A 23,510-nucleotide genomic window follows, 5' to 3' on the forward strand; every position below is an offset into this window, starting at 1 on the left:
ATGAGGGAAAGGTAGGACGTCAGAAAAAAGAAATACCACTCGAAGAAGGGGAGAGGTGAACGCGAACACAGAATTTTTCCGGATTGGTCACCAGGGTACACGAAAATTCCAAGGCAATAACTTGGTGTGTCCGCCGAGGGGCCTTAAAAGGCTCTGGCACTCAGCATGGGCTCAATCGTCCTAACAGTCTTTCGTTCGGACACGGCTAAGCCGCGCACGATGAGGGAACGAAGAGTCTGACCCCCATGTGCTGGAGTCCTTGGGGCCACGGCACACCAGAAACATGCAGACAAATGGTCACCTGCGGAGGCAACTGTACGGAAAATGCAGCGTCGTGGAAATAGAGAGGAATGGACATTGAACTATAATGCAACTGAATACTTTTTCTAGTTCTTGAACACTGTCGAGATGCGACGACTGTGTGGCCTTTGGCTCTTCATGATTCCAGCTTTTCAAGACGTCCTCAGGCAATGCTCCCCTTCGCGGACGCTCAACACGATTAGCCGACGAACGATTCTGCATATTTTCTGGGATTTCTTTTTACACGTAGAGGTATTTCGCGAACATGCGCAATAGCCATGGTTTTAGTTTTTGTTAACTAATGATCTGCTATTAGCCTCTTTATCTTATATTGCACGACTGGAAAGCACATGTCTGGGAACACCTACTTCCTTTTAGTTTAGCACACGATTAACTTTACTGGCCTGTTCTCTATAGCATATTTTCATGGTTCTTTCAAGTAATCTACTAAGTGAGGCCCAATCGAAAAACAGTGGTATTTTTCTCTTTTTCGAGTACGTTGATTAGCAAGGGAAGAAGCACTTCCGCGTTGCAGTCTCCAACCCATGCAGTTCTTCCGGGGACGTTAAAGGACGTTGTATTTCAGCAGCAGTATGCTTCGCTTTACAATTTTCGGCTATGACATAATTGCGGACGTCGGAAGCGCCCATTGCTCAGAAACATCTCCTTTAAACTATAAATTCGACGTGAACCATATATATAGCCAGAAAATTTTCTTTTTGATATCAACGCCTCCAAACTATATAACCTTTCACATACGCAAGCGAAAGCTCCATTCCTGCGTTATTACGTGATTGAACGCGCTTTCCACATCTCTGTGTGGAGTGTCAGCAACTGTCTGTAGAAAGCGTACGTAACTACGTCGTTGGGTCTGTTGTCTTCCTCCCCTCATATTACCTGTTGTAACAATACGCTAAATCACTGTTGTCGGTGCAAAATGAGACGCGAACAGCGAAATGCTTTTCCTTCTGCCATTAGTCAGCATTGAGAGGTGGACAAGTCGGGTGTGACGTCAACGGTCGACCATTCTCGCCCTATGCTGCAATATCGTCTCTTGTTTTGTTTCTCTCTAATTTCAAAGAGAGAAAAAAATATCAAAGAAAACATGCGAAAATATCGCAGCATAGGCCGAGCGTCATTGCATAGTGCAGTAAAACCGAATGTGCGAGCCTGTCAAATGAGATGAATAGCCGACGGAGTCCACATTTCCTTCAGCTATGTGTCGGTCACGGGATCCGTCGCTCGTGTTTCAATTGACACAGATAGTACATCTGCGAGTAAAGTATTGAGAGTGAATGCAGATGCCTTCCACTTGGATCAGAGGTTTTTCTTTTGCTGTCGAACTTAAGTTCTGCGAAGATGGGGTTTACGCTTACATCAGAGCGAAGGTGCGATAGTTGCCGCCGCGTCGTGTCGGTGCAACGTTTGGCAGAAGACACTCACGCATATGGGGTCTCAACAAATCGCTTCTGCGGCGGCGGGTGCCTTCAATGGCACGCGACCCCAACCGAAGCCACCCACAAAGGAAGACTGAATGAATTGTTCTGCAGCCTAAACTTCCCTGAGCTCTGCTGGTTTCTGGTGCTTGCGATAGCAGAGCCACGCACACTGTTCCTTTGCTGTCGACGAAAGTTCCGCTAAGACGCGGTTTAACCGTCGATATTTTCCCGTTGCACTAACGGTGAAAAACACAGTAGCACGAAACACTAGTCATGAAACCAACTCTTTATTGTGCGAAACTGCGCCCACAAGACAAGTTACACTCGGGTTGAATGGTAGCAGCGAGTACGCGCTTCAACAGTCGGAAAACTCATCTGCGGCTAAAGCGAGTCGGTTATTTATAAATGTTTTGTCAAAGGTTCTAGACTAATCACATTAGCTGAAGCGCCTCACAGATTGTTTAACACTATTCTGGTCACGCATGTAATCTGATTACACAATGTTCCACGACGACATACAAAATAAAATGAGTGAGGATGACCCAGAAGGTTCTGATACATGCAACCACGTCATGCGCGGAGCGATAATTTAACACTTGTTAGGCGGTGAAACACGTTCACCGGAAGAAGGTAACAAGCACACCTGTCAATGTGCTCATCTTAATAAATTACCGTGCGAAAACAAAAAAGAACATGTACAAAAGAAGATTAGCAAAGCAACAAAATTATAGTGGGTTAGCTTTGGTAAAACCGCTTAAAGTGCACAACATGGACTGCTTACGGGCATGAGCGGCACCGCTGTGATTGCGTGCCGCCTGGCACGATGTGGAAGTACAATGCGCACAGTCACTGTATTTTCGTGTAGAGTTCGAAATAACAGCTTTTCACTCAGTGCACGTCGGCTAATAGGGATGCACACTCAAACATGGTGGCCGGCCTAGTATTCGACGATCCATCGTCGATGACTGTAGCGTTGTCTGACCGTCCTTTATTGGTTCTTGGTGCGTACGCAAGCGAGTTGTGATCCTGCGAAACAAGGATGATTCTGTGACTCAAGGGTGTCCTAACATGTCTGGTGTTCGACGTACGTGCTTGTTCCACTCGTCCGTGTCGTGTGATCTCCAGCTGCCCGGATTTGTTCTCCTTGCTTTGCAGTCATAACTGACATCGAGTGAGTGGTTCAGGTTTCATTCATAACGGTGGAGTCGGGTCCTGTGTCCACTAAAGCAGCGAGTGCGTGGCGACAGTGTCAATGCTGGTGGTTGATGGACTTAGTTATTTGGCATTGTCGGACCATGGCTGAATTGCATTGTCCCACTTTTACGTGGTGTCGTTGGGTATCTTTTAGGCTGCATGTTTTTTTTTTATTATTCGGACTTCGTCGAGATTGCAGCATGCCCTTCCTTCGACGTGGAGACTGATCTTGCGTTGCTGGCGGAGCACCTTCAGCACTAAAACGAACAGCAACTGCACCTCCATAAGTTGTGTTTAGTTTACCGTATATTGACCCACATATCAGCCACGTATTGGCCATGTGTACTCTGGGCCCAGCAGTGAGAGGCAGTGCCCTGGCGATGGAGATCAGCCCAGTCGTCGGGGTCTCCATTCATTTCCAGCGAAACAGTCAGCAATTTCACGGGGTAATTCATCTTGCTGTGAACGCAAACAGCTGACGGCAGAACATCGTATCATCTCACGGTAAGGGTACAAGCAATAGGCGTGTACGGCTTCTCTTTAATGGCAGCATACCGAGCAGTCGTCCGGTGCGGGCACGACGGGAGACGCAGACGGCTGAAGACAGTGACGTAGGCCCTCACTCCAGGCTTCAGATGCAGCAACACAGGGACTGCGAAGGCCTGCTCGATCTCCTCTCAGACGACGTCTGCAATTAAGGCTACTCGAGGCTGCATTGAAGAGAACATCTGAAGTAGTTCTTCGTGTGAAACTCTTATGGTGGTCTTTCGGAGTTCGTCGGAGCCTGTAGTCCTCGAATTTTTCACTTGCGCGAAAACACCAGGCGACAATGTTTCTGCAGGCGCTTTTCCGACGTCTTTTCAATACCTGCAGCTTCCGTTAGGAATTTTGTAATGGTTGCGGCCGGTTTAGGTATCAGTCTGATATGTAAACCACTTGCTTCAAACCGAAGATGAGCAAACGCTGTCCTCTCGGACTTGTGCGTGTCGACGTGGCTGAAGTCCTGCCTTGAAGATCACTGTGTTCTCATTCGGTGTTCTAATTTAACCTCGGCCTGCTCCTTGGGCATGACGCTCGTGAATGTTTGCAGAAATCCACTGCTAAATTGCGAAACCACTGATTGTCAGATTCAATTGTTAAACATAGCCGTTCTGGCGCAAGTTTGCGGCCAGCTTTCCAGATCTCCAAACGGTGATCCGCTATTGATCGGTGGCTTCCTTGGCTTTTGCAGCACACATGGCTACGGGTGACACAGGCACTCCCACTGTGGCAGTTGTCTGGGCCATGATCTTCCTAATCTTCTCGGGCAGAGATCCGTACTCTTCCGGTAGTCGTAGCCTGCGGCGAGCTCACTCGTCCATGACGGCGTTCACGTTATTTTCACGGCTGCTGGAGTTTATTCGGTCACCACGAAGGACCTCTACGAAATGTCACGTTGTAGCAAGGGTGAACGACGCAGTGGCAAGAGCTGAGTCACTAAATACTCTTTATTGGGCGAACTGGCACCCACAATACAAAGTACATTCGGGCAGAAAGATAGTTCCGGGCACATGCGCGATCGTTGAGCAAATTATTTGCGATTAAGTAGCGCCGGCTATTGACACATGGTCCGTGGAAGATTCCAGCGGAATCGTTGGTGCTCACGTGCCTTCCAGAATGCACAAATGTATACGCGTTGCGCGTGCAACTTGATAACAAAGTGTTGAACAACACTAACGAAAAAAAAGAGAATTGACGAGAATTTGGAGAATGTTCTGATGCATGCAACCGCGTCATGCAATGAGCAGTAACTAAGGATTTGGCAGTCGGTGAAATGCGCTCACAGCAAGACACAACTACACGTGTCAATAATATAAGTAAAAGCTATATCACGCACAGGGATATGTTTGTCACATCAGGCTAAAAAATTCTACAGCTCTAGCTAGAGGGGAGTGCAAGTCAAAAGAGGGAATAATAAACTGCACTTTAAAACTGACAAAGGTTCCAGCTCAATAAAACAACTAAAATATTCGTATTGGGAGAAGATACATAGCGAAACTCCAGATAATTTTAGTCTAATACAGTCATATTGTTGTCATCAGCATGACAAACAAGAAAATTTTCGGTGTGAATACAAAAGCCGAAGAGCACCAAAACATTACATGCATTGAACAATTTGTAAGAGAAATAAATTTCCCCTTTTTTATCTCCATATATTGTTGTAAAAGCTTTCTATGAAAGGCAGCAAGGCATAAGCACCTCAATTATTGGCAGATATTTTTTTTACTTTACAAGAAAACAGTGCCTGCTTTTCAAATGGTTCTTAATGAGAGGTGTTCTCTTCTTTCACACTGCAGAATATATAAAAGGATGGTTAGGTAAAGCTAGTGTACTAGTACACTGTCAGACCGCTTGCACAGAACTAAACGAGGTATCAAGGATTCTGTGCGAACGTTTCAACCCTATAGTGGCACAAAACACAAAGTTGCAGCCCATTAGGGTTTGTCTAGAAATGAGTCTGCTGAAGCTACGTTGCGCGAACAGCATAGTTCTGCAAACAGTGACTCTAGCGAGGACCTGCAATATACTTCGACATTCATGCATTCCAAATTCTGCTGGAGACGACGTTTTGTCTCGTAATCGCGAAAATTAAAGCAGCATCCCTTATTCTTGCATTTCACTGAGCAGTTTAAACGTCAAAAGAATCCCGGGAGAATGTCGGCGGCTATTACTTCCTGCACGGGTTCATGGTCACGTTCTTATGCAAAACCCGTAGGCAAACTACTGCACTTGCGCACTAGTCACTTTTTTTGTGAGTGCCCAGCCGTATGCGTCTCCAGATGTGCAATGAGTTCAAATGCATCTCTAGATGAATATCCACACAATAGGCACCTATTATTCTGGCAGATATGTGCGTAGAGGTTTTCTTTCTTTGCGAACCGAAATCCACACTGTTTGTACTCTTACGGCATTTCGCAGCTGTGAACTGTTTTGCGGTGTCTTTGAAGATTTCTACTGTGCCTATAAGAGAGACTACATATGTCGCAAACGAAAGGCCTGTCGTTACTGTGTGACTTGAGATGTCTTTTAAGTTGCGTTGTGCTATTGAATGGTCTAGTACATATTTGGCAGATATGGGATTTCATACCTGTGTGAATCCGTTGATGATCATGGAAATTCGTCCTGTGCGCGAATGATTTCTCACATAATTGGCATTTGTACGGTTTCTCGCCGCTATGCGTGCGGTAATGTGCAGATAGAGTTTCAGCCCTGCTTAAAAATTTACCACATATTTGACATTGGTATTTCGACTTCTTGGAAGGCGATTCATCGCTTGGTCTGACAGCGCCGGACTCTTGCTGTTCAATTCCTCCGGTTGCAGTAGCACTCCTGCAAGTATACGGACAAAGCAGGTGAAAATGGCCGACTCTTGTTATGAGATGACAAAAACACCTTTTGCCAATTTAGCGGTTGACAAACTAAATCACGCGTTAATGGTATGGCGACTCGCTCAATTTGAGCGCTCAGTTGCGTCATTGATATTCAGTGCTCGATTTGGGCTCTAAATTGGCAGAAATTGCAGACTGGTGATTTCGGTGGCCTGTGATTCTGAACTTGAAAATAAGAACCAGCTGCGTTGGAGTTGCAAGCGCAACAGAAGCCTTCCTTTATTTCCTACATCATCTAAAGCCTAATTGAAGGTGCAGGTGAGTAGAAATGTCTGTAAGTGATGGTTAGGTAAACAGCTAGCCTTCCTAAGCATAAATAAGCACCTGCATCTTCAACACACTCAGAAGGAGTATTCAGGCAATAGTTCTGAAACGTGCCCTAGGAAGTGACATTTGCCATTGAAAAAGCCGCTTGCATCAGCTAAAATAGGTCTGCATTTTACAGGACAGCTATTAATGACCCGCTTCTGTGGCGAGCGTCGGGAGCGTAACCGAGCGAACGAGCACAACAGCGAAAGGTGAAAGACGCGAGCCTTGAATGACTGGGAGGTGGGGACCAACGCGATCCGCCCCTTCAGGGGCGTACGCGTGGGAAACAGGTTTCATGTGGACGCGCCCGGCCGCTCCTGTCGTACTTGCGTCTGGTGTCAGCCGGAACGCTCGTTTCGTACCATCGTCAGTTAGCGTCTGCTCTCGCGCGCGCTTGTTTGGCTGGTCGTGTTCGGCTGTCCTGGCTTGCGATTGTTCTGCAATCTTATTGTGTGCGCGAGAGGAATGATGTAGTATTTCATAAAAGCCAAGCGAGACCAGCGATTACACTGAATCATTCATCCAGTCATTTATAAAAGTCGTCGCCCTTGACCCCTCCCACATGTCTTTCAATATCTTTGCCTCAGTATATCGCGAAATGAGAACATGTGTAAAGCTGCCCTCAAATATTGCATTATGGGCTATCGTATTCGTCGGTGAATTTTTAGGGCGCATTGTATGCTAACTAGAGTAAAAAGTTCTAACATCTTCTTCTAACCTTAATCTTCTAGCACCTGAAAACGAAAACCTGTTGCACACATGATAATGTCTAATGTTGCACTATCGGACGGGTCAGACTTCTTGCAAGACATGATCAGCCGCAGCATGAAGTTTCGACCTTATCGACCTTCTCAATCTCATATGCGAGAACCTAACGCGATACCCAAAGGTCCTTTCATTCTTGTTTTCATTGGCTGTCTTTCTTATTGTGGTTCGCTCGCTCGTTCGTTCGTTCGTTCGTTCGTTCTATCTTTGTTTCTTTTTTCCTTTGTTCGTATTCGGTGATTAAATCTTTGCTTGCTTACACGGGTATGAACAATTCCTGATTATATATTTTCTTTGCTTTATTGTTTTTCCTTTGGTATTATTTTGCTTTTTGTAAGTATTTCTTTGTTTTAGCATCCCTACCATTGACTGAGCCATCCTTTTCATCAAAGTTCTCTCTCTAACGGCCCCCTGGGTGGTTATTATGCGGACTTCGAACATGTCTTGGGGGGCTGCGCCTCTGCCTGTCCGCCTTTTACCCAAAAGGAAATGATGAAGCTAATTAGCGATTCTCCGCAAGGGGGCCAACTCAGCGGACTTGTTCCACATGAGCTCCCGATTCAACGCGTACTTCCTGCGGACTGCAACCCGGAAGCGCCCGAACCTCTGCATTATTCGACGCAGCTCGAGAAGCGGCATTCAGAGAGACCATCCGCAGCGCTGTGAGTTTCTTTTTCACATATTTACACGCTTTGACAGCAGCAAGGCGGTGGCCGCCAGGCTAAGCCTACGGACGATTGCCAAGCTTTGCTCCCCGAGGCCACGCGCCTCGCGCCTCGGCCACGAGCCTCCTGCCCGTGCCCGAGCTTTTCGCTTCGTGAACCATCTGCCCGCCGCGTACTGGCCCTTTGAAGGCGGGGTACGCTCCATACTCAAGATGGAGTATCAAGTGGCGGGGGAGGATATCTCCCCGCAAGAGGTTACCCAAGATCAAGGCTGGCAGTCTGCGGGGGCCAGAAGAGCTGGCGCCAAAACACGCACGGCTGACACTAATGCGCTATCGCCCCAGCCGGGAGCGCGACGTGGCGAATCGGGCGGTGCTGCGCTAAAATTCAGAGTGATAGGAGTGGGACGAATGCCCTCACTTCCTCGAGATGATATCAAGATTGTGATCAGGCCGCGAGGTGGACTCAATATCTCCAAGATTGGCGTTGTTACGGTGGCTGATGCAATACTCACCGCCGCTGGCATCAGTCAGGAAGATCTATGCCAAGATACTCTATGCCCGAATCTACAGCAAAATATTATGGTTGCTAGTACTCCCAAGCGCGAGAATGCGAACCGCTACGTCCGGATGAAGCAGATGGTCATCTCGGGCAAGGTATATGAGCTCAGTGCCTACGAGACGGCCCCGCACTCCACGTACAAGGGAGTGATCCGCAACATCCCTCTTCAAGACGGCCCTGACATCATCGATGCCAAGATTGTCAACACCAATAATCCACTCGCCTTAGCTGCGAAGAGAATAGCTCAAACCGGCACGGTCATCGTCGCGTTCGACGGGCATCGTGTACCGAACTTTGTCAGGTACGGACCGTTACTCATGCAGTGCTCACTCTACCGCAAGCAACTCGACGTGTGCTATACGTGCAGCCGCCTCGGTCATCGCGCCGACGTGTGTCCCAATCCAGCTGACGCTATTTGCCGTGGCTGTGGTGCCCCTAGTCCCGATGAGCAGCATCAGTGCACCCCCAAGTGTAAGCTCTGTGGTGGCCAGCATCTCACGGCTAATAAGGACTGTGCTCAAAGATTCAAGATCCCATACATCGTGCGTCGTCGTCGCAGTGAGCGCGCCAAGATGGCCGGTGCCATGTCACCGTCCCCTCATCAGCGCTCGGACACTGCGGAACTCGTCCAGGCTTCGTCCACTCCGGGTGCTCAGCGCAGAGGACGCTCCCGTTCCAGGGGCCGCTCGAGAGTCCGTTCCGTATCCAAAGGCAACTCCGCCTCCAGGGCACGTTCCGGCTCCCGCCGTGGTTCCAGAGGACGGGCCTGTTCTCGGGGACGCTCCGGTTCTCGGCCTCGCTCCAGCTCCAGGCCGGGGAGCGACACGTCGAGGCGGACCAGGTCCCGCTCCCGCACGCCCACCGCCCTTAGAAGCAAGCTCACGCTCTCCTGGGCCACAAGGTTCGAGGGGGACGTGAGGGTCCAAGAGGTGACGACCCGCCTCGCGATTCGCACCACGCACACGAGCTCGAGGAGTTGCGACGAGTTAACGAGGAGTTGAGGAAAGAAAACGCGCAGGTTAGACAAGAAATATGCAGGCTAGCTGCGGAGATGGCGGAGATTAGGAAACTCGCGCTTTCACCCTCCTCGCCGCAACCCCCTTTGGCCCCGGTCGCCATGGATACATTCGAGACCTCCCACGCGGCGCGCGCGCCCAAGCGTCGAGCGGTAGAGAACAGAGAGGAAGACGAGACCATAAAATTGCTCTCAGAACTCAAGAATGCTTTCGCCAGCATGCAGGCTAGCTTAGCAAAGGTCCAGGAAGCTATATCGCACCCAAAAATGGGATTAGGTGCACTCAGTGAACGGATAAGCAAATTAGAGGAGGTCGATGCCAGGAGAGAACCCAGCCCCGCTCCTTCGGAAGTCGCAGCACGACGTCATGTACTAGCACCACCGACGGAGGGCGCGATTCTCAGGGCCGTTCAAGCCTCCTCTCAGCCTAGCCATGGATAGTGCGGACGAGAACTTTAGTATTTGGCAATGGAACTGCGGAGGGTTTCCCAACAAGAAGCCGCTTCTGCAGCAATATTTAAGAACTCTCACGGTTAAGCCCCAAATCATCGCTATTCAGGAAGTTGCAACTAGTACTCCTATCAAACTCGCAGGTTATCTGGTAGTATCCTCACATTCAGGAGGTAGGGGAGTTGCTACCCTTGTCAGCAAAAAGTACAATTGCCTCTCTCGCGACCTCGGCCCAGTTGGTGATGGCATCGAGTACGTCATGACTGAAATCCTCATGAACCCACCCAGAAAGGGCCTCAGAAGAAACAGCCTTTATATCCTCAACGTATACTGCAGCCCCAGCTACCGCAGGGCGAGGGCGAACTCTCTCCTCAAGAGGGCCGTCAGCCTGGCCGGTGGGCACCCCCTTGTCATCGTCGGGGATTTCAACGCTCCATATAGGGTGTGGGGGTACACCCATGACACGCCCAAGGGACGCGAACTGTGGCAGACTGCGATGGAACTGGACTTGACCCTTATCACCGATAAGGACTTCCCCACTAGGAGAGGCAACTCCGCATGCCGGGACACTACCCCAGACCTCTCTTTTGTCAAGAACGTAGGGGAGGTCAAGTGAGTCAACACGGCTCTAGACCTAGGAAGTGACCACTACGTCATCGAAGTCTCCCTCCCGATAGCCCGCTATAAGACGAGGAAATTCAAGCTGATCGACTGGGACGTTTTCCGCAAGATCAGAGCCGAGCGCCCACCGATGGCGGAGACAGATTTTGAAGGTTGGTGCAAAGGGATAAGGGATGACGCCGCGGCGGCAACCAAGGAGGTCGTCACTGAGCTCGACGTTGATAAGATGGATAGCAGATTGGCGCACCTGCTGGAAGCCAAGCAAGCCCTCCTCAGGAGATGGAAGGGGCAGAAGCATAACAGGCGGCTCCGCAAGAAGGTTTCAGAAGTTAACAGGGAGATCGAACATCACTGCAAGAACCTGTGTAAGCAACAATGGGATGAGCTGTGCGAATCTGTCGAGGGTCAGCTCAGATCAGGCAAGAGCTGGGGTCTGCTCAAACACCTTCTCGATGAGGGCAGCACCAGATCCAGCCAGAGACGATCCCTCGCGCGAGCCATCCACCTCGCTACGGACTCTACCCCGGACGTGTCGATTGTCGACAGGCTCATAGACAAGTACCTGCCGGTCGCGGATAGCTCTGCCCCTACCCAGTTCCCGGACTACGCGGGGTGTGCGGTGCCGCAGTTGGACCAGGACTTTACCGCGGCCGAGATCCGAGATGTCCTCTTCTCACTCAACGTCAAATCTGCCCCTGGTCCAGATGGCGTCACTAACAGGATGCTGAGGAATCTCGATGATGAGTCGATCGACTTCCTCACTGAAAGGATTAATGAAGTCTAGCGCAGTGGACAGGTCCCCACACAGTGGAAGGCGGCCTGCATGGTACTCATCCCCAAACCCGGTAAAGCACCAGGAATAGAGAATCTAAGACCAATTTCCCTGACGTCCTGCGTTAGCAAGGTTGCAGAGCATGCCCTGCTCAACCGGCTCAAGGAGCACATCGAGGCCAATCACATGTACACCCACAATATGATTAGTTTCAGAGCCGGCCTCTCGACACAGGACGCCATGAAGCTGATAAAGCATCAGATCATCGACCGGAGCACGGGAGATACCACAGCCGTCCTTGGACTTGACCTGCAGAAGGCATTCGACAATATTTCACACGAGTTCATTCTCCAGTCTATTGCCGGCCTCGGGCTCGGGAAGAGGGTCTACGACTTCGTCCGATCCTTCCTCAGCCAGAGAACTGCCAAGCTCAAGATCGAAGGATACCTTTCGCAAGAGATCACCCTCGGTTCACGCGGCACGCCTCAGGGCTCAGTCATCTCGCCAACATTATTTACCATCGCAATGATCGGGCTTTCTAAGGAGCTCGCAAAGATTCAAGGAATCAACCATACTATCTACGCAGATGACATCACCATCTGGTGCGTCGGCGGGAGCGACGGTCAAGTTGAAGCCGCCATGCAGAGCGCCATCGATGCCACCGAGCGCTTCCTCCGCCCCACTGGGCTCAGATGTTCTCCATCAAAATCTGAGCTACTTCTCTACAAGAAAAGACTCAGAGGTGGCGGCCATCGTGATTGGAAACCGGCGTCCGAAAGCGAAATACGACTTTTCACTGGTGACGGGTCTCCGGTGCCTAGAGTGGACTCACTCCGAATATTGGGGATGTATATGAAGTCCAACGGTTCCAATGGAACCGCACTCAGAAAGATCACCGCCAAGACGGAGAGTGCTCTCAGCCTCGTTCGGAGGATCGCCAACAGGCACCGGGGAATCAAGGAAGAAAATCTCATCCGCATTATACATGCTTTTGCTCTCTGCCACCTTTCATACTCGGCGGCCATGCATAATTCGCATGTGGCTGAGAGGAACAAGCTCAATTCACTCATCAGAAAGGTTTTTAAGCTTGCCCTCGGCTTGCCTGCAAGTACCCAAACCGAAAACCTGTTGAAGCTCGGAGTCCACAACACGCTCGAAGAGATTATCGAGGCCCAAGAGCACTCACAGCTGCTCAGGCTATCCGGCACCCCGACGGGCCGCAAGATACTCGACGAGATGGGCCTCAATCCTGTCGACCAGTGCCCTGACGCCATGCGGATTCCCAGCGACATCCGGTCTCAACTGCACATCGCGCCCCTGCCCCGCAATATGCACCCCGCAAACAAAGTCGGCAGACGTTGGGCCAGGGGTAGAGCTCTACTCGAGCGTGTCCGGAATAACCACATTAAGGCAAGCTTCGTGGATGCCGCGGCATATGTCCAACAAGAGGCATTCGCCGTCTCCATTGTAGACTCCTATTCAAGGCTTACTTGCTGCGCTACGGTACGCACTTCAAGGCCCGTGGTAGCCGAACAGGTTGCAATCGCGCTGGCTGTGCTCGATGGTCGCAGAGAGGCAATATATAGTGATTCCAAGGCAGCCATTAAGGCCTACCAAACCGGTATGGTCTCCCCCCAGGCCCTCCGCATTCTCCAAAGCGCCAAAAGTATCTCTCCGCATTCTCTATTTTGGTTTCCCGTTCACATGGGGTCGATTGAGGGTTCTCCCTCTAACCCTAACGAGGGCGCACACGAGACCGCGCGAGGACTCACTGACCACGCCGCCTCAGCAGTCACTCAGCCCCGCGGGGAACCCTTGCTTACGTTTAATGAGATCACCACGCACTACTATCTCTCAAGACGGGTCTTCCCCCTCCCGCACCCCGCCTTATGTAGGGCGCGGGCGCTTACCCTTCGACTTTTACAAGCCCGTGCGTACCCTAACCTCGCGGTTTTTCATGCCATATACCCCGAAAGATATCCAAGTGCGGACTGCCCTGCCTGTGGACTAAGGGCAACATTGGACCATGTGTTGTGGGAGTGTGAAGCCATCGGCTCCTCCTTCAGCGAGGATAGGTGGGCTGCGCTCTTGGGCAGCCCCGAACTCAGCGACCAAACCCTGGCCGTCCAGAGTGCCCGCGATCGGGCCGTCAAGCTCGGCTTGGCGGTCCCTACGTGGGACTAGCCGGGTGGCGCGGAGTCTCCCCTGCGTCTTCTCTGGACCAAAATAAAGTTACTTCACTCACTCAAGCTAATTAGGGCCCAGGATCAGACCTCTCAAACCTTGGCAGTCCAGAGGGCTCGCGAGAGGGCCATCAGGTTTCATGTGCTGGTCCCTGAGTGGGCCTAGACAGGTGACGTTGAGTTTGCTTACGTCTATAGCGAACCAAACAAAGTTGTTTCACTCACTGACTCACTTTCTCACTGCACTTCTTGCGGGTATGAGCCATTGCAACGAGCCGCTTAACGCTTTCGCCTTAATAATTGGAAATGATACAAAGGCGAACTCTTCGCGTGATTTATAACAAGTATAGGTGGACTGACTTTCTGCCGGACATCATACATCTTAATTCAAGCCCTACCTATAGAATACGAAGAAAAACTTCCGGGTTCAAATTTTCCTGCATGGTTTGTAAGAAGTCATTTAAAATTCGACTCGAATTCGAACTAAACCCCGTTCCTGCCAGTGGCATCAAGCTGCGGATGCACAAATACTATATCCCCCAATCTCATCCAACAGAAGTACGCCAAATACATCAGTATTTTCAAGCACAATTGATGAATTATGCTGCCGAAGAAGCTTCTCTTTTTTGCTTCTTATCGTCTGATTCTGTAAATATGCATTACAACGTTCATTGTAATCTTTGTTGATGCAATATAAATAACCTGTGTTTCTCTCACTTTTATTTCCGTGGCCAACAACATTTTTCTCGATCAGTTAACGAACGCTGTAAGCGTTGAGTTAGGGCATTGCTGATACGACATATTTTCTTCCGTTTATCGAAGAAAAAAACTAATGGGCTGTGGACCAGAAGTGCGCGCCGATTGTATGTCTTCTCTCTAGCCTGTTGGTCTCATTAAATTGGTTGCTATTGTTGCGGTAATATGTTATTTACTTGTATACTTGTGGTTATTCTTGTTGCGGTTGTTCACAAGACTCATGCAATGCTATGGTTTGGTTCGAGTCATGGTATTAGCTTGTACGTCGTTTCTAATCATTCCTGCTTGGCCGGAATCGAGACCGGATTATTTAATAAAGAAATTAGAACTATCAAACAGTAAAATTTTCTTTGCTTGAACCCATTAAATTCGAGGAAATGTATCCATCATAATTTGTCTATAGGTCTGCAAGTGGGAAAAGTATGAAAATGCTAACTTTAGAAACAGTGGCAGCATAGAATTCACAAAGTTACCTACTCGAAAAATATATTGCAATTCCATTAGCTGCATCTCTTGGAGAATCCCAACTTTCTTCATATCTATTTGTAGTTTGCTTGAAATTGTAACAATGTGTAGCGATGATCTACTCATAACGTAGCAAATTTCAGAGTGCTGTGTAAGTGATAAAATTTGTTGTGCACTTTAGATGCGTTATATGGTGCAGTCGATAGAATTGTTGCACATTTTTCATTGCTGAGTTATAAAGAAGTAATTTTGTTATAGTATCTCAATGTTTTCTGAAGTATATGACAAATAGTAAATGTAATTCTTTGAGTTATGATATTAAATTTTATAATGCCACAAGCTTCAATACGCCTACGCTGTGTTGTCAAGCACATTCATTCCTCCCTTTCAACGTACTTAGGCTGTGGATCTTGAGTTAAAGCCTCTTGTTTGTGCCGACACCAAACTGTCTGAATAGCAGCTGATATTTGGCAATTAGTTCATCGGGAGTTCAATCCCGTGCACAAGTGCGGCAGTGCAGGCGAATTCTTAGAATATTTGAGGAATAAAATAATTCTTACAAAAATCGCTCACCTAGCGTCATTTCCCGAAGTGCCCAATGCTTCCTCTGTGCCAGTGTGGCTCGTACTGGCCACTGGGTAATCACCGCCACCGCTGCTGTTGTAGACCGGTAGTGTGAAGCCGGTTCCGGTTTCTGTATGGTCTGGATACCCTGAAACTAGAGGGGCTGATTGAGAAAAGAAAAGAACAAGAAGCAACAAGTTTTTTTTAGATCCTTGAAGCTACCCTGGCGCTTGTATTGGCTGCTCATTCTCACAATTTTGCTCAATAAATGTGAAAGCTTTTCAGAAGATCATTTGCTCTGGCTAAGGCAGTGCTAAATTAAACTGCATGTTTTACCTTCGAAATTGCTAGGGTGAAATCCAGCTTAAGACAATTTAGTAAACCGCGAATGGCGATGAGAACTTCTTGAACGACAAAATTGTCAGCCGCCTGGCCTTGTAAAATTCGTACATATCGGGCACGATAAAGGAAAAGTAGTTTCATCTACTGCAAAGCTCTCATTCCGAGAAACCCGAAAAGGTTGCGTTTGTGCATTCGTGCTGTTGTCTCAGTTTCGGATGCGTATAGTCATGTCAAGTAGGAATCCAGGGTCGTGTACAGATTTGTAAAACGTTTTTTGTTTTGTACAAACAAAAAGCATCGTGACAATACAACGCACCGTGGGAATCAACGTGATGCGAGGCGTTTTGTAGGTACCTGGCTATAGAGCATTTGTTGGGGTTCCGCGAAGCTTTACGAAACGGAGCAGCGTGTTCGATCAAATCGAGCAGTTCAGTAAGTGACGATAGCAGCGTGATTACCACGTCGAAGATTATCGTATGACGACAACTTCAAGACCACCGCAGCCGTCTGACACGAATTTATACCTGCCAGTGATTGGGTTGAGCAAAGGTGCTGAACAGGTATCATCGAGAGAGACGGATAGGGCGACGTAATCTGCGCTGCGCATTAGCCCTATACAATGGTATCAAGTGCTCTTTTTTATGTATTTTCATACCGTTAATGTTAAAATGATAATACCAATTGTATCAGAAAACTTAAGCCTTCAAATCTGTTCAACCTTGCCCGATCATTAACTCTGTACAAGGTGGCACAGGTCTTGCAAAGCCTACAAAGTTGCACGTAATGCACACACCATACGTTTAGCAGATCTGGGTGCCTCTAGAACGATAGAAGCACGCCTGCGATCACGGTCTGACTTCTTTTACATCGTAATCAAATGTCGAACTCAGCTACTTGCTCGATGGAAGATGTGCGAGTCGGTAATCGGTGACGTACCAATTGTCCTTTTATTGAACCATCCCCGGACAAGCTCCTACCTACTATGATTCATTGATATAACATGTGCGATATCACACTTATGGAGAAGTTTTAGTTTCGTTGGAGATCCACAGCTCAATATTACCACGGCGCCAAACAGACGAACAAAAGAAACATGCCTGGAATGACAAGTTCTCCCGGCGTTAAATGAAACGCGAACGACAGGGCGTGTGGTGTAATCTTAACTAAGTGCATAGCGTGGCAGTTCAGTCAGCACGATTGAAAGGGGCAGACATACTGTTTGATAGCAGTGCGGGAGGACACTCCCTATACTAATACATTGTCGTTTATCTTCTGGTTCTCATATCTGATAGCTAGAAATGAAAAATAAAATGAGAGAAAGCAACAGCTATAAAACCGAAGTATAAACCATGTATGAGCGCCCAGTGGGGTGATAGCGCAATATCGGCCTCAGATGAAACGCTGACAGCGGTTCGCGTGCTAAAGTCCGAGCCGCCATGATTACAGCGGCGTCGTCTTTTCTGGCTTCCAAATAAAAGATAACCGGAAGAGGAAACGAAGCATCGCAGTATAGGGGGATAATCATCGCTCAGTGTGGTCAAACCGGATGTGCATGCCTGTCAATTGTGATGACTGCATAGCACGTACTTTACTTTCACTTTGGCATTCATCCGTTCGCGTTTCATTTGACGCCCACAGTACGTATCCTGTCGTACCTCGTCTTCGTCCACGTCTGCTGTTCTTCGTTCAATTCAATGATTACGATTGTTTTGCAGGATCGCATATTTGGGCAGTCTGTGGTAAGAAATAGAAGCGCAGCCCAGTTCAATTCATTATGCAGTTACCCGTTTCAATAAACAGCCCCAAGAAGAGTTACTAGTAATGCAAGGCTTTAAGCGCCTTACCACCGATTTCTCTCTTCACGACATGGGCATGACATCTTGTACAGTAAACCAAGTGTACCTGCTTCGCAATTGGGGTAAATACATCTCACATGGCCAGGAGGTGTCTTCTGGTGCATGTCGCATTCTGCTTATCTTTGGTAACCCTTTACATTACAAATTCAGATATTGCTTTCATACGTCTGGTAAATATACATCAGGAGTTGCTGAAGGATAATCTCCGAACAATTCTAGCGATTAGAAGATGTTAGTACACGTGCGAGTAGCTTTATTAACGCAGCGAATAACCCGTGAGATATTGTAACATGTGAACGCAAGTCCATGCGATTATAGTCCAATTTTTTGGCTAAAAAAACATGTAGAATCTTAGCTCAGATTGACCGGCGCAGAACAATCTAGCTCCGAGCTAGCGGTAAAGCAGTTTGAATGGGTCATGTGCCCTAGCAGACGTTACATTCGTCAATCACCTTTAAGGCGAGAGGTGGTATAGCAGCGGCCAAAAACCTCAGACCTACCGTAGACAGTGGATGTGCCTTCAGCCTGTTGGTAATGTGGGCTCCCTTGGTGAACTCTGGTGTTCTCGGGAATTCTAGAACACAAGGCATGAACATGAACCTCAATACTGATGCGGGTGACAGCGGTCGAACTAAGATTGCAGCTGAAGCCAACGTTTCGGCAAGGGCACGCAACTCATGAGGTACACAGATATATGTAGACACGCCAATATAGACATGGAAACGTCTGGTAAACATATATTGGTATGAGATAATATACCACCAGGTACAAGATCAAAATAAAAAAATATTTTACTACGATGAAGAGAGAAGCTATCACAGGTATAGCAAGGTATTAGATCATTAAATAGAGTAAAACTCGTGGTATTATAGGCAGTAGAATGTCCAATAATAACTCGCTTATTAACCAAACACTTATCGTGTCATGTGCGCCAACACACTCATACTGCATAACCTAATCACTACCATCCGTCGTAGTCACAACAATGGCTTTACGAGGAAAACCGGTAAAGGAAACTACAGGTGCTTGTCCCAAAGCGAAGGTTCCATGATGCCGCTCCCTTTTACACTTGATTTCCGAAGCACAGATCAGGTCGCCTACAACGCTTGGTGAGCGGGAGGGAGGCCAGTGCGTACCGAGGTGTTCTCTGCTCGCCGTCTTGTGGTCATCCCCCCCCCCTCCTCAAAGAAGTTCACGTGACTTCCAAGGGTCTGCCAGGGCCGCACATGTGCTATCATACTTAGGACAGAGTGGTGTTGGCGACGATGCGAGCAGGCCTCGAGAGTCGCTATCGTTGTGTTTCCGACAATGATACCTAGATGGGAAATCTGGCGCTGCCGTCTATGCGCGTTCGCTAACAAGTGTTCTGCCGCCTTAGAAATGGCGCGATATGGGTGTCCGAGGCGTCGTCTCGAACGTGGCATGGCCTAAAACATGGTCATGGCTTCATAGATGAAGATTTCCTCAAATGAAGTATTTGTAAAATGTTTTCACTTACTGTCATTTGGTGTTTCAATAAATTTTACGCATCTACAGTACATAAGCATACGCTGACAAACTATTGCAATGCTAGCGCAAATCTTGTGCTGTTCTCCAACTTCACCAGCCCGCTAGCCCTCTATGCATTTCATATAATTGCACATCCCAGTAACAGTCACCTTAATTCAATAACACCCTCTTTGTGTAATTATGAAGATACTGCTCTGTGCGTACGGTAGTGCTCTTTACGTGCTGGTTCAGTAAGCAAACGAACCCTCATTAAAGACGAAGTGATGCTTGTCAGGCCCGCATTCGAGGTCTCCTGGCTCTGCGCGAACGATGCTTATCCACAGTCACCAAATCCCGCATTCCCTTGCATCCAACTAAATGGCGCAACACCAGTTTTCTTCTAATACCGTCAGAACCTCTGTGGCTCCTGTACTTGCACGCAACAAAGCGAACGCTCTTTCATAAACGCCTACTGCGATTCATGTTCGAGGCAAAACAGTCAAGAGGAAGCTTTAGCTCGAGTGCTCCTATCTAAATACATGTAAAAGGAGAATTCGTTTTTCTCGGCAACCACTGCACCAAATTTGACGGGGTTTGCTGCATTTAAAAGAAACACTTAAAATCTAGTGACTGTTGGTTTCGAATTTTCTATTTATGTTGTCAATTTGTTATTAAAAATTGGCAAATATCTCAAATTTTCAGAAAACGAAACTATCAAGTTTAGAACTCCGTAACCCAGCAATAATAAATGATATCGCAATTCTGTGAATTGTATCTGATAGCACATCTAAAGCGGACAAAATTGATATGTTACACATGAAACCCAAAAAATGTGTCAATGTGTTATTACAACTGCAGAACCCTTGTAAATAACGTAACAAATTCAAGTAACATATATAATGACATATCAAATTTGTCCGCTTTGAATGATCTAATGGATGCCGTTTACAGAATCGCGATATCTGTTTTTGATGCAGAGCTATTAGTTTGTAAACTTCGTGCTTCTATTTTTTTCAAACTTCTGAATTTTTGAGAATCTTTTTAACAAAATTCAAGCCCTAAATCAAAATTCTGCTTCCAACAGTCACTAGAATTTAACTTTCTCTCTCAAATGCAACAAATTTCATTCAAATCGGTCCAGGGGTTATCTCAGAAAAACTTTTTGCGTTTTTACATGTATTTGAATAGGCCGCGTTGGAGTTGGGCCCGAGCTAAAGCTTCCTGTTACAGAAGTTGCGAGTACGGGAAGAGTCGCTTACCCAGGCGCTTTAAGGGTTAACCATATGCCGTAGATGCGGGCGCAAAGGTATACACTATCATTTATATCGGCCGGAGGTTCATCTTGAGGCATCATGGCATGCAGCAAGCTTTTCAGAGTGTAACAAAGGTCGTTGACCTCTCGCCAGAAACTATCGAGACCCTTCGTAACGTGTTCCGCCTATCGTCTCAAACTCGTGTAAACAACATTGACGTTAGCCATTTAGAGATTGATCATGGCGGACACATGCACACCCATCTAACGATCTTGGAAACAGCGTGGCGTCACTTGTCAATGCATCACGACCGAACTGCCAAAGCCTGTCTAGCCGCTCTACGGCAAGCTTCCTTTTTTTTCTCAGACGCCAGCCTTGACGAGCTACGAAAGCTTCACCGCGTGAAAAAGATAACGCAGAAAATTGCTGCCGCCGCCTCACGAACTGAGAATACACAATGCGGTGATAGGTAATGGTGAAAATAAACATTCAATTGCTTCTATGCTTGTTATAAAATATTGTAACGTTGTAGTGACCCTGAAGACCGACTAAGTATAGGAACTGGGAGCTACAAATTTAGCTCTTTATTGGGCGACTTTCACCCATCAAAACATGCAGCTCTCAAGTACAATGGCAGCAGTCAGCAAAGTCGGCGATTGTCGAAACTGGATCTCCAGGGCAAGTGCATAAGCTTTTATGCAGGGTGGCCCAGCTAACTTAAGCCAGAGTTTAAAAACACGCCGATACACTCGAAAGCGTCGCAACCAAATTCATGTTGCTGACTGTTGAATTGCATAATTGTTAATTGCATAATTCGACAAGATTATTTGATAAAATTATCAGGCAATGAAGTTAGGCTAGAACTTTCAATTATAAACTTGGAGAACACTTTGCAAAACGCACAATTGAAGAGTATCTAACTTTCTATTAGGAATTAGTATTTTTACACTTACTGCATATGGCAGCAAAACACAAAAAGAAATACCACGTGACATTCCCGCATGCCATCGTGATTGCAGCGCTCCTAAACTCTCCCTTACCATCGAACATAGCACCTTGCAGGGCATGTTGGCGCTTAAATGGCGACAGGGAAGTGACGCAGGCGTTGGCTGTGCGACTCACGTCAACGAAGTGCTTCCTTCGTTGCGGTTCATGATAGCGATGATCATGATCATGATCCGGCTAAATGCTATGTTCCTTTGTACGCGGAGTGTTTTGTCACATGGTATTTCTTTTTATTTCGCGGATATCTCCTACATGGAGAAAGACACTCAAGCCTAATAGATATGAAGTTGGAAGCTGTAACCGCACGTTTTGCAAAGCGATCTACAACTTTCATGTCGGAATTTTTTCGCCTGACTTAGTTGCCTCCGAAGTTAGTAATAACAAAGATGATGTGACTTATTCCATAGAAGAGTCAGCACTGCATTTGGTCGCGTCATCTTAGAATGCATCGGCATGTTTCTAAACTCAGAATAAAACTAGCTGGGACACCCTTCTATACGACTCGTCGAAGGTTCCAGCGAAATGACTGGTGCCCGCGCTTTTTTCAAAAAGTACTACGAAGTTCGCCTCACGCATGGAATTCGATTAGACAGACAGGTCGCAGTGAAACTGAACTGATGCAAACGAAGATAACATTCGAATAAATTCCAAATAGGGTCCGCCCTTGTTGCGCTGAACGACAACACTGAGCTGTTAGCGGCGCAATACAGTCTCCGGAAAAAGATAAATGATGTTACGTCTCAACATCACCAGGAGTGTTAATTGTACCTTTTCCATGAGTCCAACCACCACACCTCCTATCCAGACGTCAACGTGGCGTGGACAACGACTAAAAGCGCTCACCCCACTGTTACCTACAAACCTGAAAAAAGGCTGAAAGGTAGGGAACCACGACAACGAATTGATAGGCTCAGTTATTTAGGCGAGTCAAATTACCCCACTTCCCTCGGCACTTATCTAGCCGTCAAGACAGCGTGTAAACCCGCTTTTGCAGAATTCCACGAAAGACCCTCACCCTCCAGAGAGAAGATGGCGGGGTGTGGAGGAGGGGGGGGGGGTGTAGGGCGAGGACGAACGAATAGGTGCCGCCGGTTCATTTCTTTCCACAGATCCCGCACCAGTTTCCGGGGTGGAGGATTTACTGCGGGTTATGGCCAGCATTGGCTTGGTATCACCAGGGACTCAACCATGATGATTTGCTGCTGGACAGTTTTCACATTCTCTAGTCGACTCGCCTAGGGAAGACGACGGTATTAAAGGCAGATAAATTTTTAGAGTGTGGAGAGAGGGTCGTGATGTGATCTGAGGCGTTTAACTTCCGCCTGCTCTGGCGAAATGTAGCCAAGCACATTGACGTAACTTTTACCATTTATTTCTTGCTCTCTCACCGGATAGAAAGAAAGAAAGCGCTAATTGGGGATCAAAGTGGGGTCGTTTGGGCCGGACAAGATGCTGCCACTTGGTTACACAAGCACTTCAACTTGCCGTCTTATAGGTTTACGACGCGCATGCGCACACTGCCTAACGTATCATGTGTCACAGTTACGTATCGAGCAAAGTGCGAACTCCCTCTAAAAGACAGGCTCAAGCTCGGAACGCCAAATACCTGCGGCTTGGCAACTGCTTAACATGGTGCTACCTAATACATTTCTCCTTGTGGCCTTTGGAACGTTTTACTGGAGGTAAAAATATTTAAAATATTGCCACCTGCAATAGTGGGGACAGTGAAAAAGGAGTGACACGAATGACAAGAAGGAAGAAGTGCGGGCGCCACCCCTGCGCGCTCGAAAGCCTGGTCCCACCGCCGCTGTTTTTCAGGAGCTACTTGTCCTCATTAGACGTCGCCAGTCCTCTTTCAAAACGTGTGACTATATAAAAACCAAATTCTGGGTTTTTACGCACCGAAACCATAGGTCTGATTATAAGGCACGCCATAGTGGTCGACTTCAAATTAACTTCGAGCACTCTGCTTACTACCACCGTACTCATGCTGCATTGCCTCGGTAAACTCTGACATAACCCTGTTTCATTTTATGAGCCTTCGCTCCGATGAGCATCTTTTCTTCAAAATCTTTATAT

General features: G+C 47.7%; 1 protein-coding gene across 3 annotated transcripts in view; it reads right to left on the reverse strand.

Moving 5' to 3' along the window:
- Nucleotides 1-4,615: 4,615 nt before the first annotated feature.
- Nucleotides 4,616-23,510, reverse strand: part of LOC139050005 (zinc finger protein 883-like) — a 36,169-nt gene continuing 17,274 nt past the window's right edge. For 2 of the 3 annotated variants that reach the window (XM_070526073.1, XM_070526072.1), the window contains exons 6-8: nucleotides 18,186-18,259; nucleotides 15,497-15,650; nucleotides 4,616-6,302 (exon numbers count right to left, since the gene is read on the reverse strand). In XM_070526073.1, the coding sequence (XP_070382174.1) occupies nucleotides 5,876-6,302; nucleotides 15,497-15,650; nucleotides 18,186-18,259 (655 nt within the window). In that variant the 3' untranslated portion in view covers nucleotides 4,616-5,875. The remainder of the gene's footprint in view (nucleotides 6,303-15,496; nucleotides 15,651-18,185; nucleotides 18,260-23,510) is intronic. The other variant, XM_070526074.1, reaches the window with a different exon arrangement.

This window comes from Dermacentor albipictus, chromosome 9, assembly GCF_038994185.2.
Source record: "Dermacentor albipictus isolate Rhodes 1998 colony chromosome 9, USDA_Dalb.pri_finalv2, whole genome shotgun sequence".
In the NCBI taxonomy this organism is placed as follows: Eukaryota; Metazoa; Arthropoda; class Arachnida; order Ixodida; family Ixodidae; genus Dermacentor; species Dermacentor albipictus.